The 15742-nt window shown below is 42.2% G+C and overlaps 1 protein-coding gene and 1 long non-coding RNA gene across 3 annotated transcripts in view; one reads left to right on the forward strand and one right to left on the reverse strand.

Annotated features, from left to right (window-relative positions):
* Positions 1–5479: 5479 nt before the first annotated feature.
* On the reverse strand, positions 5480–13467 carry LOC124869943. The gene is made up of 2 exons (XR_007038692.1): positions 13330–13467; positions 5480–13197 (listed from the first exon to the last, which is right to left on the reverse strand). It is a non-coding gene; the product is annotated as an uncharacterized LOC124869943 (long non-coding RNA).
* Positions 13368–15742, forward strand: part of zswim5 (zinc finger, SWIM-type containing 5) — a 65867-nt gene continuing 63492 nt past the window's right edge. For both annotated transcript variants that reach the window (XM_047368208.1, XM_047368209.1), the window contains exon 1: positions 13368–14030. In XM_047368208.1, the coding sequence (XP_047224164.1) occupies positions 13511–14030 (520 nt within the window). In that variant the 5' untranslated portion in view covers positions 13368–13510. The remainder of the gene's footprint in view (positions 14031–15742) is intronic.

Below are 15742 nucleotides of genomic sequence, written 5' to 3' on the forward strand. Positions count from 1 at the left end.
ATAATGCTATCACTGATATCCTTAATTTGGAAGATAATAAGTCCAATGATTTCCAATGCAAAATGAATACTCAAAGAAAGAAAATTTACGTAAGGCCTTATGGAGAGATTGTAGGTTTCAGCAAAGCATGGCTGTCTCTACCCAGATGTCTACCTCATTACAAATGCCAGCCCATCTTATACCCTCAACTTCAAAGCTTACTGACTGTGCCTCCCCCTTATGCAGTCTGATGCTGTAAATCAGCCAAGCTCCCTTGTGGTATCTATACCATGCCCAAAAGTCAAGATTTATTGCTTTATTGTCCATACAGCCAGCATTTACTGCTTGCAATTGTTGAGAACTTCCTAACCTCTGTTTCACCCTTGTTCCATCCTGACTCCTGCTGTAATCTGTGATTCCTCCTCAAGGCTCACTCATGTTAAATCTCAGTTTAATGTTCCCACATGCAAACTAAACTAATAGCATGAAAGTACATGATTTTAATTCTCAACAATTGACAGACACAGCAAACCTTCTTGCCACAGCTCGCATTGATGTGCCATCCTGGATGAACTGCACTACCTGAGCCACTTGTGTGGGTTGTAGAGTCCGTCTCGTGCTACCACGAGCGTGAAAGCACCACCAATATTCAAAAGTGACCAAAACATCAGCCAGAAAGCATAGGTACTGAGAAGTGGTCTGTGGTCCCCACCTGCAGAACCACTCCTTTATTGAGTGTGGTTTGCTAATCGCCAAAGATTTGCCTCTGTTGTCTATTCCATTTGCACAACAGCATGTAAAATTGATTGTCAATCAGTGTTGCTTCCTAAGTGGACAGTTTGATTTCACAGAAGTTTGATTTACTCGGAGTTATATTGTGTTGTTTAAGTGTTTCCTTTAGTTTTTGAGCAGTGTAGTTTATTTTAGGGAGTATCATCATTTCAATTGCAGATACTCTTCCCATGAGTGGGAACAGAGTAATATGAAAGAACTGATTTATTAGAGTTATTGTCTCTCTTAGAGAGGGGTTTGCATTTTCCAGAAAGAGCAATACATGATCAGCATTGTTGGGACCCACAGCCATGGTTACAACAGGAAATGCGGTACGGACTTTTCTGGAACTTTCACAATAAATTGCAATAACCGACTTCCAGCAATTTAGGAAGGGGGGCTTAACAGCGGACTTCCCATGATGCCACTGCCCGTATGAAACCCCCACCTTCCCAAGGAACCGATCTCTTCCATCCGGACCCCACTGCGGAGCTGGCAGGAGAGACAGCCCGCTAATGTCTCTTTGCTGGCAAACAGACACAACTCTTCAACTGGATCCAAGAGTGTCATACGATCACCGATCATATGCACACAGTTAAGTACGAATGAATTACTGTTTGTGTATCCAGTATTTCATTCATGAACGGGATAATTAAGGTACAAGTGTTGCTTGACTTTCTCTCTGAGGCCTGCCGAAGCAAACTGTGTTCCAGAGTTCCCAGCAGAGACGCTGTCTCTACAACACCAAGTGAAGCAGTTTCCCGGTCTGAAAGGAGGACAACAGGGACGACAGGGAAGCTCTGAGAAATCCAGTCATTTGTTTTTATACAAGCATTAGGTGAGTTGGGGGAGGGATGGGGGGAACAGGAGAGATGCCGCTATCTTAAATGTACCAAAGTTTGCCTAAGGAATTATGAATTTATGAGGTTTTTGTCTCAGCCATGGCAATAATGAGGACAAGGATTTTAAAACTCAAAACCACAGACTTTTGACCACAGTGAAGTTAGTATTAGATGGGACATTGGATACTAGTGCTCCGCAGATTTAGTGAGGTCTTCCTCCTGTTTGATCCGATGCAGATAGTCTGATTACAGGGAGCTGCTCTCTGCTTGCTCCCTCCTCCTGCAGACGTTAGTTCGGTTAAGGACTGAACCAGTGTTCAGTTTAATTTCCCAACCAAACACTTGTTGGTATATTGTTTTAGCTGAAATATAAAGTTTCATATGTAGATGTGTCAGATATTATTATTTAGTTGCAATGGTTACTGTTATCAACAAAAAAGGGGGTTTCTTGGCAACACCTGTCGAGTCATGTCAGATGCAAAATTTTAAATAAGATTGTAAGTAATGTCCAATGTGTCAGGGTCTGGGAGTTTTTGTTTGTTTTTGTGTTTGTTTGCTATTTACTTTACTTAGTCCATAGATGGAGCTGAAGCTCATGGGTGTGGAGGTGACAGGTGTTCCACATCTACTGATTGCAACTGGGAGTATTTAAGCAGGAAGCTGCCAGCACCTGATCGCCTGAGTGTTAACCATAAGTGGTAAACTCTAGCCCTCTGTAGCACTTGTTATTATCTTGAGAAAAGTACTTAGGTTCTTGTGTACTCCTCTTCAGGTGACTGCTGTGTATTTTCCTTCCAGTTTGCTACCTGGTTTCCAGCTGACTGCAAGTATTCCAGAAAACCTTCAGACACACTTCAAGCTGGCAGCTTCCTGGCTCCTCGATCAAACAGCCCCAGTCATAAGTGAACCCTGTTCACCCTCCAACGTGCTCTCGTGCAAATACCTCCTCCCTGTGCTCCACATCTCCATCTCACACACCTTGGATGGTGCTAGACCTGACTCCCTGAGAACCACCTTCAAGTATCTGAAAACCAACTTACCTTGGATAAACTTACCTCCTCAAGACGTCTCTGGTGCAGTGCTCCCAGACTCCACATCTCTCTTTCCCCCTTGGCGGTTCAGTCATCTCTCCCTGTAAGCATCATATACAACTTAAGTAACAGTATTCATATTATCAGTCTGGACTTACCTGTTCTTCCCTTCTCTGTACAGTTGGTGATCTACCGGTCCTGGATCTCTTGCCATAACCACTCCTGTGAAAATGAAACCCTTAAAATCTGTCAACTTCTCCTGATTGTATTTCTGCATGTGGGTCAGATCTGTACCTAAAATCATGACACACTGTCTTTGTCACAACAAACATAGGGATTAATGCAAAATTGGAGGACATGAAACATTTTACCATGTTTATAATAGTTCTAATGACCCAAGTAATGTCAATATTTTCATAAAGTGTCCTGTAATTTTCCTCATAATATGCCATTATTCAAAGCTTAGAAGTAATCACCTCTTTATTTTGTTTAGTCTCAACTCTCATATCTGATGGAAATTTAAAAAAAATTAAACGTTTGGTTCACTTTTAGTTAACAAGTATAAAGCTGAAAATCCCTCATGTTTTCTGAGTACTGTTACTTTGCTGTTTGATGTTTTTCTCCCACCACCTGTCCAGTCAACTTCTTCTACATCTTTAGCCACCATGCAGTCATGTGACCACTGTTACATTCAGGACACAGGCTGATCTGGGAACTGTTGCAGGGGTAATGTATGTGACATTATCAGTCTTTGAAACATCATTGTTTTTGATGCAACATATTCTAGAACCCTATAGTCTAGATCTGTAGACATTCCAGTCAATTTCCCTCGTGAACTGTTTGAGAGAACATTTGCACTGAGCGAAAATTTTGTAAATTCTGTAAATTCAAGACAATGGAGAATATTGGAGCTTATGAATCATCTAACATCTTCCAATGGTGAAACAGGTGCTAAGCCAAAAGAATGAGGCTTTGCAACAGGAAATCAGCTATCTGAAGGACAAACTTCAGCAAGCTGAGGCCAAGATCCAAGAACAGGTGAGATCAGCCTGCTGCCACACAATGCGAGAACACCAACAGGAACTTAACAACTTGAAGAAGAAACATGAGGCTGAAACTCACCGGCTCAATATTAACTACGAATTTGAAATGGATCTGGGTGAACGGAAGCTGAAGCAAGCCCAGAAAGAGCTCCGGGAAGAAAAATACCTTAGATTTGTATGAAAAAATGGAAGGTATGGAGATCGCACAGACATTTCATCACAAACTCAAAAAAAGTGAGATGTCAACAAGGCGTTCAGCAAATCATGAAACGCCTTGCGAAATCGCAAAGCTGCAAAAAATGCTTCGAAAAGAAAGAAAGCTGAGGGTCCTGGCAGAAACTGAAAACATTAAACAGTTTCGAGCATTGGAGGCTTTGTCTGAAGAAATGGACCAATAAATTAAGAGAGAACAAGATCTTAGAAACAATGCAGAGTCAGGCAAACAGAAGGCTGAGGAGATCGCACAGACCTTCCTCCAGAAACTAAAAGATATGGACAAAACATTGAAGGAGACTTCAGCTGCCACCAAACTGGATGACTGGGACATCATAACACCAGACATCCAACAGCTGGAAGAAATGCTCCAAGGACAGAAAAAACTGGGGCTCCAGGCAGGGACTGTAAACCTCAACCAGTTGCAAACAGTTGAGGCTGTCCATGCAGAGATGGACCAAGAACTGAAAAAAGAACGGAAACTTAGAGCTCCAACCGAGGCAGAAAAACAGGAGGCAGTGAAAATTGCAGAGACCCTTCTCCGGGAACTGGAAGAAATTGAGGAAACATCCAAGGAGAGCTCAGCTGAGGTCAAAGTGGATGATCAAGAAAAAGTTCAACATGACATCCAGCAGCTGGAAGACCTGCTCCAAGAAGAGAGAAGGTTGAGGCTTCAGGCAGAAACTGAAATCTCTAATCATGTTGAAAGCGTCAGCACTTTCTGTCGGGAAATTTACCAAGAAATTAAAAGAGTACGAGACTCTTTAGCCCAAACCGAGGCAGAAAGACAGAAGGCTGTGGAGAAAGCCCAGACCCTCCTCAAAAAACTAGAAGAAATCCAGAAATCATCCAAGGAGCGTTCACCTGAGATCAAAGTGGATGATCATGAAAACCCTCAACATGACATTACGCAGCAGCAAGAACTGCTCCAAAAGGATAAAGGGCTCAGGACCAAGGCAAGCTCCTGAGTAGGACACTGAGCAGGAAAAACACAGCTTGCCTGCCAGGACAAATATTCCCTGGGTTGGAGCTATTTATTAAGGCCTTAGTTGATGTTTGGTTTAAAGGTTCAAAAACAAAACAAAACAAAAAACACTAAAAGATAACAACAACAAAAAATGCAAAATGTTGATGTTTTAAATGTTTATTTCGAATGTTAATGTGTTATGTGCAATTTGTTTGTATTTCTGTTGTCTGTTTAAATGTTTTAAAAGCTTAAAAAACACGAAACAAAATCTAAAAAAAAGCTATCAAAAACAAATTAAATAAATAAAAACCAAAGAAACAACTAAAACAACAACAAAAAGTGGCTGTTTTAAATCTCATTTGTCCTAAATGTTAGTGTGTGCAGTTTAATGTTTCTTCTATGTTCTGTTTGTATAAAAAGCTTAAAACAAAAAACAAAACAAAAACAATCAAAAAGATTTTGTTGTGGAATTATTTTTTCTAAGGCCTTGTTTACAGGACAACGTTCTTTGATAAAAAACTTAAAAGTTTTGCTGTGTTTCTACTGTTCGTTTACATGAAAACTGCACGTCTTTTCTGAAAATGATTTAATCCGCGTCTGAACAATGGAGCAACTGTTCCAATTGCAAAAAGGGCTAATGAAGTAAAACTGCTTAGATAATAAAGACTGCCCAATAGAGCTGAGATGACCCCATACCTGTGATGTGATTAACTAACTGTCTAACTGATACTTTTACTGTCAGGTGTTTCCTTAAATTGAAGAAAGCCATGGTTGTTTTTTGTTTTTTTTCATTGAGTCTATTTTATGAATCCTTCATGTTTTCATTGGTAATGCTGTTTAATGTTTGTCTCCCACCACCTGTCCCGTTAACTTCTTCTGCATCTTTAGCCACCATGCAGTCATGCGACCACAGTTACATTCAGGACACAGGCTGATCTGGGACCCGGAACTGTTGCCGGGGTCATGTATGTGACATCATCGGTCTTTGACGCAACATATTCTAGAACCCTAGTCTAGATCTTTCAACATTCCAGTTACTTTCCCTCATGAATTGTTTGAGAGAACATTTGCACTGAATGAAAATGTTGTAAATTCAAAACAATGGAGAATATTGGAGCCTGTGAACCTTCTAGCATTTTCCAAAGGTTGAACAAGGTGCTGAGCCAAAAGAATGAGGCTTTGCAGCAGGAAATCAGCGAGCTGAAGAACAAACTTTAGCAACCTGAAGCCAAGATCCAAGAACCGGTGAGATCAGCCTGCTGCCACAAAATGCAAGAACACCTTATTTTATGTTATGTTAAATATTCATAAAGAAAAAAAATCAGAAAACAAGAATATTTTGTTTATTCCTGTTATGTGCAGTTTATTGTTGCATCTGTGTTATTTTTATTTAAGCTCAAAATCAAACACAAAAATATAAAAAACAATTAAACAATTGTGTTTTTAACATTGTTAATTCAAAATGTTGATGTGTTGTGTGCAGTTTATTGTTACTTCCGTGTTCTGTTTAAATGTTAAAAAGCAAAAAAAAAGAAAACAATACAAAAGAAACTAAAAAAAAACTCATTATAACAAGGATGTTTGATTCATTTGTTTTATATATTGTAAATTGCAAATGTTTATTTCAACGTGTTTTGGTACTAGATATTGATCGCTATACTCCGGTTGATCCTAAAAGGAGTTTTTCTTTGTTAATATAGCTTTAAACATTGTAAATTATAAATCATTACATTGATGTGTTGTTTGGCATGTTAAATGTTAGTTTTCTTGTTTAACTTTTAAAAGTTAGAAAAAGGAAACAAGACAGAAAATAAATCATAAAAAGGGTGTTTAAGCATTCTATTAAATGCATATCTTTTATATATTGTAACTGTTTATTTCAAGTGTTATAAACTAGAACAGCTTTGGTTCTAGAAAATGATTGTTATTGTCAGGTTGATACCAGCAGCAGTACCCAAAACACTAAGAGGAGACAGCGACTAAGCTCCTGCTTTAGTGCTTAATTTGTGTTGTTTAAAGTATTGCAAATTCTAAATGCTTACATCAAAATATGGTTTTGCATTTTAAAAATTCATTCTCAGTTCTTTTTATTTTTAAAAAGGTTGAAAAAGATGAAAACAAAACAGAAAAGAAATCACAACAAGGATGTTTAAGAGTCTTGTTAGATTGTTTTGCCTTAAAAATTGTAAATGCTAATTGTTTATGCTTAAGTGTTGTGATCCAAAAATGTTGTGATACTAGAAATTGATAGGTACAGTCAGCTCGGCCCCAGCAGGAGTTTCCAGAACACTAAACAGAGACGGAGACAAAACCCCTGCTTCAGGCTTACAATGCTACTTTTCTGTTCTTTGTTCTGCTTTTATTTTTGAAACATAAAAACACCCCTCCCTGGGCTGCCACCTTACCGTGGTGAAGGGGTTTGAGTGTCCCAATGATCCTAGGAGCTATGTTGTCAGGGGCTTTATGCTTTATGGGTGGCGGCCGAAGGCGGAGACCTTGGCGGTCTGATCCTCGGCGGCAGAAGCTGGCTCTTGGGACGTAGAATGTCACTTCTCTGGTGGGGAAGGAGCCTGAGTTGGTGTGCGAGGTAGAGAGGTTCCGGCTAGAAATAGTTGGGCTCACCTCGACGCACGGCTCTGGCTCTGGAACCAGTCTCCTTGAGAGGGGTTGGACACTCTTCCACTCTGGAGTTGCCCTTGGTGAGAAGTGCCAACCTGGGGTGGACATACTTATTGCCCCCCATCTTGTCGCCTGTACGTTGGGGTTCACCCCGGTGAACGAGAGGGTGGCCTCCCTGTCCAGGCTGTTCAGGCTCCCTGACTGTTGTTTGTGCTTATGCACCAAATGGCAGTTCAGACTACCCATCCTTTTTGGAGTCCTTGAAGGGGGTGTTAGAGAGCGGCCCTCCGGGGGGCTCCCTTGTTCTGCTGGGGGACTTCAACGCTCATGTTGGATTTGACAGTGGAATTGACAGCGCCCTCCTGTTCTGAACCTGAGTGGTGTTTTGTTATTGGACTTCTGTTCTCGTCATGCATTGTCCATAACTAACACCATGTTCAAGCATAAGGGTGTCCATATCTACTCTTGGCACCAGGACACCCTAGGCTGCAGTTCGACAATCGACTTTGTTGTTGTGTCATGTGATCTGCGGCCGCATGTCTTGGACACTTGGGTGAAGAGGGGAGGGGAGGGGAGCGGAGCTGTCCACTGACCACTACCTCGTGGTGAGTTGGCTCCAATGGTGGGGGAGGATGCCAGTCAGACTTGGCAGACCCAAACGAACCTTGAGGGTCTGCTGGGAACGCCTGGCGAAGTCTCCCGTGAGGGGGAACTTCAAGTCCCACCTCCGGGAGAGCGTCAAACACATTCCGGGTGAGGTGGGAGATATTGAGGCCGAGTGGGCCTTTAGGCACCAGCTCCCCCGTGACCCACTATGGAATAAGTGGTAGAAAATGACTGACTGACTGATGTTTGCAGGGCTGTATCTAGTATTGTGGGGTCTCTATGCATGATGGAGTTTGGATGCTCCTAGTTTGTCAAACTACAATGGAGAGATTCCTGATCCATTAGATAATCCATGCCACAATCTGTTACACTTTACACAAGATAACTGATAAACAATTATATTACAAGAAAAACAACAGCCCTCCACATGTTAATGAATAAAACAAATAAGTATTTTCAGGAGGAGCAGCATAGTTTTGGTGCCAGCCGTGGAACACTGGACCACCACTTCACCCTCCACAGGGTGAACAAGGGTTTATGGAAGTTTGCACAACGGGTCCCTATGTGTTTTGTTGACATGGAGAAGGCCTTGTGTCCCTCGAGGTGCCTTGTGGGGGATACTCCAGGAGTACGGAGTCGAGGGCCCTTTATTAGGGGCCATCCGGATTCTGTACAAGCAGAGCAGGAGTTTGGTTCGGATTGCTACCCAGTGCATGTTGGACTCCTGCAGGGCTGCCCTTTGTCCCCGGTCCTATTCATAACTTTCATAGACAGGATTTCTAGGCGCAGCAAAGGGCCAGAGGGGGTCTGGTTTGGTGATTTCTCCTTTGTGCAGATGAGGTGGTATTTGCTGGTCCCCTCTAGCCCAGACCTTGAGCATGCACTGGGGTGGTTTTCAGCAGAATGTGAAGCAGTGGGAATAGGGATCCAAGTCTGAGGCTACAGTTCTTGGGCTCTCTGGGTTGGAGGGGAGCTCCTGCCTCAAGTGGAGGAGTTCCAGTATCTCGGCGTCTTGTTCATGAGTGAAGGCAGTGCGGCTGCTGCAGTAATAAGGACACTGTCCATTGTGGTGAAGAGAGAGCTGAGCCGAAAGATGAAGCTCTCAATTTACTGGTCGGTCTACAATCCTACCTTCACTTATGAGCATGAACTTTGGGTCATGATCGAAATAATGAGATCCCAGATACAAACAGCTGAAATGAGCTTCCTCCCCAGGTTGGCCGGGCACACCCTTAGAGATAGGGTGAGAAGTGAGGCCATCCGGGAGGAGCTCATAGTAGACCTGCTGCTCCTCCACATCGAGAAGAGTCAGTTGAGGTGGCTCGGGCATCTGTTATGGAAGCCTCCAAGAAACCTCCCCCGGGAGTTGTTCCAGGCACCTACTGCCGGGAGGAGACACGAGGGACAACTTGGGACACGCCGTTCTCTCGGCTGACCTAGGAACGCCTCAGGCTTCCCCCAGAGGAGCTGAAGGTGTCTGGGGAGAGGAAAGTCTGGGTGTCTCTGCTTAGACTGTTGCCCCTGCGACCTGGTCCTGGATAAGTGGAAGACAACGAATACAAATGTTTTCTAAAATATGCACTTTAAAGTCTGAAAGGAAGAGGATAACTGAAGTTGTAACAGCAACAACAAGTTACCAGCCAACACAATAAATAAATAAATAGAGCAGGGGTGCTACTTACACATCAATTTGCAAACAAAATCCTCTCATCCACCCACATTACAGACAAACTGAATTCACTTTATCCTTTGATTGTCCTCCGTTTTCTTCTATATATGTTTTCCACCCAACTGTCTCCAGCTGTGTGGAGTGATGTATCTGAGTGATGTACCTGCCTCTCTCTAATGTTTTTTCTTTAAAATGTAGGTTCACGGCACTTTTTGGGTCTGGATGTACATTGCAGACGATAAAAGACAACTTGGGGACTGTTCCAAAAAGATTGGCAAATCCAACAAGATTGGCAATTAAGCCAGGATTTCCCTGTAATTCCTGTTTAGTCAACACACTGTTTTTAACTTCACCAAAACAGTGGAAAATAGGTTACTGTGGAAATTATTTTAAATGTATTAAACCTGCTCCAATAGCTTGGCAGAGTTAATACTGAAGTGTTTTTATTATTACCCAGTTTGGCTTCATCCTGATCTGTATTGGAAGTTTTTGCATGAATAACACTCTGGGTAAGTGTTTCTTGTTGGTGCCTGCTATAAGGTTTCCCTGATTCAATTAATACACAATAATTTATTCTAGGTTTGATATTCTAGACGTTGCTGTTTTTTATGATTTTGTCAATATAAAGTTTGCTAAAAAGTATAGAAAAATGCCCTTCCTTTGTTTTTTCATAATCATAATAAAGGTTAAAAAAATATTAGGCTTTATTTTAAATAATTTTTCTTCAGTGAGGAATAATACAGTTTAGGTTTGATTAGTCAACCCAGTTTAGATTTTAAAGTACAAATGATACATTGCATCCAGTCCCAGTTCAAAGCTTTGATGCCTTCTTTACTCCTCACAACCCAGTCATGGTTGACAGGCATACTTTTTTTACGTTACTCCCCATTGACTGGATATGCAACTGAGTAATAGGAAAGATGTTCAACCAGATCTAAAATGAAGCTTTTTTCTTTCCACTTTGAGCATTTGTGTCATTCCCTGGCAGAAGAACGCCTTGAGGGGAGAGCCATATCACCCATATCACTGCTGATCTTAAATGTTTTTTGCACAGTTGTCACATAGCCAAAGTTTTTAATTACTTTATATATGTGGTGTTGCATTAAACATGTAACATTTTACTACAGTCACTATTTTCATGACTTTCACAGCTGTAGGGATGTTCTAAATGCAGGTTTTCTCTCATCATTCATTTTCTATTGCATTTAAAAGTTGTCTGACCGACAGCTTTTGCTCAAGTCATGGCAAAAATTATTATTTTGCTTCAGTTGAAGGAAAGTTATGCAGGGATAAAGCAATATGCCACAGTTCAAGCATTTCTGTAAACCCATTTGCTTTTTGACCTTTGCTCCACAGAATTGCTTAATTAGATTAAAAGTCTTTAACATTCAGATATAGCCTCAGGTAAATGAGCTGTGGGTTCCAGTCTGATGGGGGGAAAAAGCTGTAGCCTGGCTATTAGATTAAACCCTCTGTGTCCTGCTGTGGGAAGCAGACTCAAAATTGCATGCTGCAGCCATTCATGTCAATGTGTATTTGCTGAGCAGATGTAATTGATATTTATAGGCCACATAATGGTGTGAATTAAATTAGCAAAACAATAACTATGTTATTCATGAGGAGAAGCTTACTCCATAAGTGCTTTTGCTCATGTCAAAGACTGCCAAGAGGAGTTAAGTAAGAGTTTTAATTTTAAACATGAGAGCTGCAGACCCTATAAGACATTTTTATAGAACATTTACAGAAAAAACTCACTCTGACCTATCGCTTTTATCGTCGGCCTTCCTTGGATCCTGTGATTTTTTGCATTGCGTGATTCTCTGGCTCTTTATTGCTCATAGCCATTACTGTCATCTACAGAAAACACTGGGGAAAGTGAGAACAAATCTGAGTTTTACCTGGCATTCATGCTGATTTGATTATAAAGAGGTTTGGTTTTGTGATAGTCAGTGTCAAGCATCATTCTCGACCTCCTTTCAGTCCACAGAGTTCCTGTTCTCTCTCTCTCTCAGCTCTAGACTGTGGTTCTCTCCACCTGCTCAGTGCCATTAAGTCACAGGCATGAAGACAGGGGGACAGGAAATACAGACAAAGACATTTGAAAATAAAAGATAAAAAGAAATATGCACCATTTAACCAGGGGTGTGCAAACTTTTTGACACAAGGGCCAAAATCAAGTCAAAAGTGCTTGCGGGCCAAAAAACATATAATAAAAAAAGAATATCACAAAAAATGTAATAATGAATTTTTTACCAGCTCAACAATAAATTAGGGATGCAACATTTTAAATATAAAAAAAGTAGTCTGATTTTTTTGTAGTAAAGGGATGTGTAAATCATTGTATCTCCAAAACCTAAAAAAGGGTTTTGCACGTTTGCCCTATTCAAAGACAGGCATCCACTTTGCAAATTTGGGCATGACGGAAATTTTTTTTTTTTTTAAAGTTTAGTCAATTCTCAGCAATAAGAACAGGATAGGATTTGGGTCACTTTTTTTGAGTCACATTTGTTGCAATTAGCCAAGGTTAATGAATAAAATAACAGCAGATTTGGGTGAAGTCTGCTTTTGAGTAAAACTCAACTCACTGGCTATAGTGGTCCTGTCTACTTGGAAATAAAAGTGCAATGAGTGGGATAATTAAAAGACAAATACAGTGTGTTGTACCTAACATGATCCCTTATAAGGTTTTAATTGGTCAGTAATAATATTGCCCTGATTCATAAAATGTCTTTGTCTGCATCAACCACCAGTGCAAACAAGCCAAATTTGTATCATTCCTGAATTAAAGTCGGAGGCCACTCAAAATCAGGTGCTGCAAATGGCCATCGGGCCGCACTTTGGACACCAGTGTTCTAAACAGTATTCAGAGATCTATCGTTAACAGAAATTGTATGACACACACATTTTATGGGGGTACTGAAGTTGTATTTCTATAGAGAAAATCTATAGTCAATATAGGTGTAATTCTCCAGCAAGCTCCAACAGATTTAAACAAAAACAGTTGTGGTTTCTGTGTAAACCAAAGTATTTGGCACAATTAGATGTGTAAATATTCAACTCAAATATAAAGTTTCAAACTCAGCATCACAAAAAGAACCTTTAACAGAATTTTCATTATGTTTTCATGTCTAATGTTGCAACTACAAGTCCCTTTTGCAGTTTGCTTTAAGCCATGTAGGGAGCACAGCAAGTATTTGGAAGAAAGCTTTCTGGTCAGATGAGAGAAAAATTTAACTTTTTGACCTAAAGAGAAAATATATATATATGTGAGGCGGATCACTGGTAACACACAATTCCCACAGTAATTAATGGTGGTGGCGACATCATGCTTTGGATAAGTTTTTATTCATCTGGGACAGGGAAGATGATCAGAGTTGATAAGGCGATGGATGGAGCTAAATATCCACAAAGAAAACTGGCTTGGCTAGATGTTCACCCTCCAAACTGGACAACGGCCCTAAACAAGGGTAGGAGAATTGCAGGACAATTACTCTCTATCCAATCTGACAGACTTGGAGAGAGATCTTTTGCAAGGAAGAGCGCGTATAAAATGTAGATTTATAGTACTTGTTTCTACTAAAACACGTACTTTTGCAAGGGACTGCAGATAGAAACAGCAACCGCGTTTTATTTTGAAGGCTGGGATCGGAGGTCCTCCTTAAAACCCAGTCTGCCTGGTGTGACAGTGAAACACTCAGTATGTGTGTGTGTTTCGGCTTCCTGCGCGGTGTCCGCACACCGTCCGTCTCTTCAGTTTAGATCGGCTCACCATGGCGGAAGGACGCAGAGAACCACCGCCTCATCCTCCTCTCTCCTTACCACCGGCCAGCAAGCGACCCTGCCTTCGTCCCGCACCCCGAGGTCCCGGTCCGGGGCCCGGCCACGGCAGCGGCTTGCGGTATCGCTCCCCGGAGTCCCTCCTGGACTGCGCCGCTAAGGCGGTAGCGGAAAAGTGGGCCTTTGAGAGAGTGGAGGAGCGCTTCGAGCGGATTCCGGAGCCCGTCCAGCGCCGTATCGTGTATTGGTCTTTTCCTCGCAACGAAAAGGAGATATGCATGTACTCTTCGTTTCAGTGCAGGGTAGCCAGCGAGGAAGTTCCGTCGGCGGCTGCCACTGGAACTGTGGGAACGGGGTCCGGAGCAACAAACGCTGGTTGCGGCGGAGGATCTACCGCTGGTGCATCGGCTGCTGTGGGGGCAGTCGGAGTAGTGGGGTCGGGAGACGGACTCCCTTTCCGACGGGGAATCAGGCTCTTGGAAACCGGCTGTGTGGAAAACGTTTTACAAGTTGGTAAGTGGAGTATAAGTATTTAGTCAACGAAAAAGCTATGTGTTGGCACAGAAACCGAGGACTGTTTCCGAGTTCCTGCCGCCGCTGCTGGGTCTGCTCTGGGGATGATTGATGGAAGTTTTTCCGCTATCACAGAAAGTATGCAAAGCGTCTACTTTCAGCGCATTTCAGACCACAGATGCTTTTTCTTATGGTTTTGGCTTGGCAGACTTAAATTGAGACATCTATGGTCGATGTTTAAACCTGTGTTGGGAAAAATGAAACGAAGATATTGTCGGGGGCTAGCTTAGCCGACCAGCCGCTGTTTAAGAATTAAAGGGGCTACCTTTAGAGATTATGTGGATGATCTGCTCGCTTTGGCGTTTTTCTCCACTTTTGTGTGAAATGGACGCGCTTTTCTAGCAGCGGAGGGTGTTTTCCACCTTCCTTCCTCTTTGGGTCTTCTCGACCGGAGCTGTCCGGAGCCGTAACCCCGGCATTGAGGCGGGGGAGGCGGCGAGGAGGAAGGCTGACAGACGCGGATACAAAGCAACCGACGTAAGAGCGTCGGGGCTTTATTTTTTCGTTGCACAAATTACTTTTTCTCAACTCAACTTCGGTTGAGAGTGGCTTAGGAAGGAAACAAAGGCGGTCATTGGGTCTCGTTATTATGATTTAATCCAACGTTAATCCGAAAAAATCCCCCGCAGGATTTTTTTTTTTTTTTTTTTTTTGGGGTTGTTGTTTATTTGCTGGACAAAGAGCGCTTCTTCGCCAGCATGTAAAAACAACACTGGGAGTTATTCTGATGTTATAATTAAAGTTAACCTAGTTGTTGGATGGATATATACACATTTCCTAATCGGTGCGTTCGCCCGCAGCGCTCCGAGCCTCTCGCAACACAAAGGCTTGCCAGTTGAAATGATCGATAAGCGTCTCGCATTTCCAGCGCTGCAGAGAGAGAGAGAGAGAGAGAGAGACTGCTTTCAAACAAAGGCCCATTCCGCCAAGCTTCAGCTCCTTCCTTCCCCCTCATCACGCTCAGCAACAAACACAAACTGAAACCCGGGCATCAGGGAAATTGGTGGCATGAAACCGACGGATAGCCTAAAACAGTCTTTATATGTTACCAGGAGGATTTCTTCCCCCCTTCTTCTCTCTGGCCATATGGTGAGAGAGCCACTGGAGCTTTTCTGGGGTTTCATGTTGCTCTGAGGTATCAGGGGGGAAGCAATGCTTTAAACTGTGCCCACTTCTCTCCACAAATCCTGTATCTAATTGCATCTTATAGCTGCTCATCGATTTCAGCCCCAAAAGAAAAAAACAAAACAGGGGCTTAAGAATATTACCTGAAGGTTTGTTTTGGAATGAAGTTGTTGCAGTCTGGCTTGATAGTTATTGCACGTTTGAGCCTTTTGAGTGTTGCGCAAGAATTGAAGTGAAGCAAAGCTAAGGTTGCCAGTAGTAATTGCTTACATAACCACTTCCTGTGCCTAAACCAGGTGAGGGAGTGTGGATAAATCTACATTAAAAAGGTCCAAGAAGAAAGAGAGGACATGCTCCCCAAAGCAGCTTTAACCAACTGGGTTTAAGCACAGCTTCAAAGTCAGGAGCACGGAACGCATTTAGTTTTCCTTGCCATTTCGGTAAATTATTTCCTTTCTCCTGATGATTTTTGTTATTTTGTAATTGTTTCTACCAGTGGGAAACTACAGCGTGCCTGTGACATCAGG

The sequence above is a fragment of the Girardinichthys multiradiatus genome, chromosome 6 (assembly GCF_021462225.1).
Source record: "Girardinichthys multiradiatus isolate DD_20200921_A chromosome 6, DD_fGirMul_XY1, whole genome shotgun sequence".
Classification (NCBI taxonomy): Eukaryota; Metazoa; Chordata; class Actinopteri; order Cyprinodontiformes; family Goodeidae; genus Girardinichthys; species Girardinichthys multiradiatus.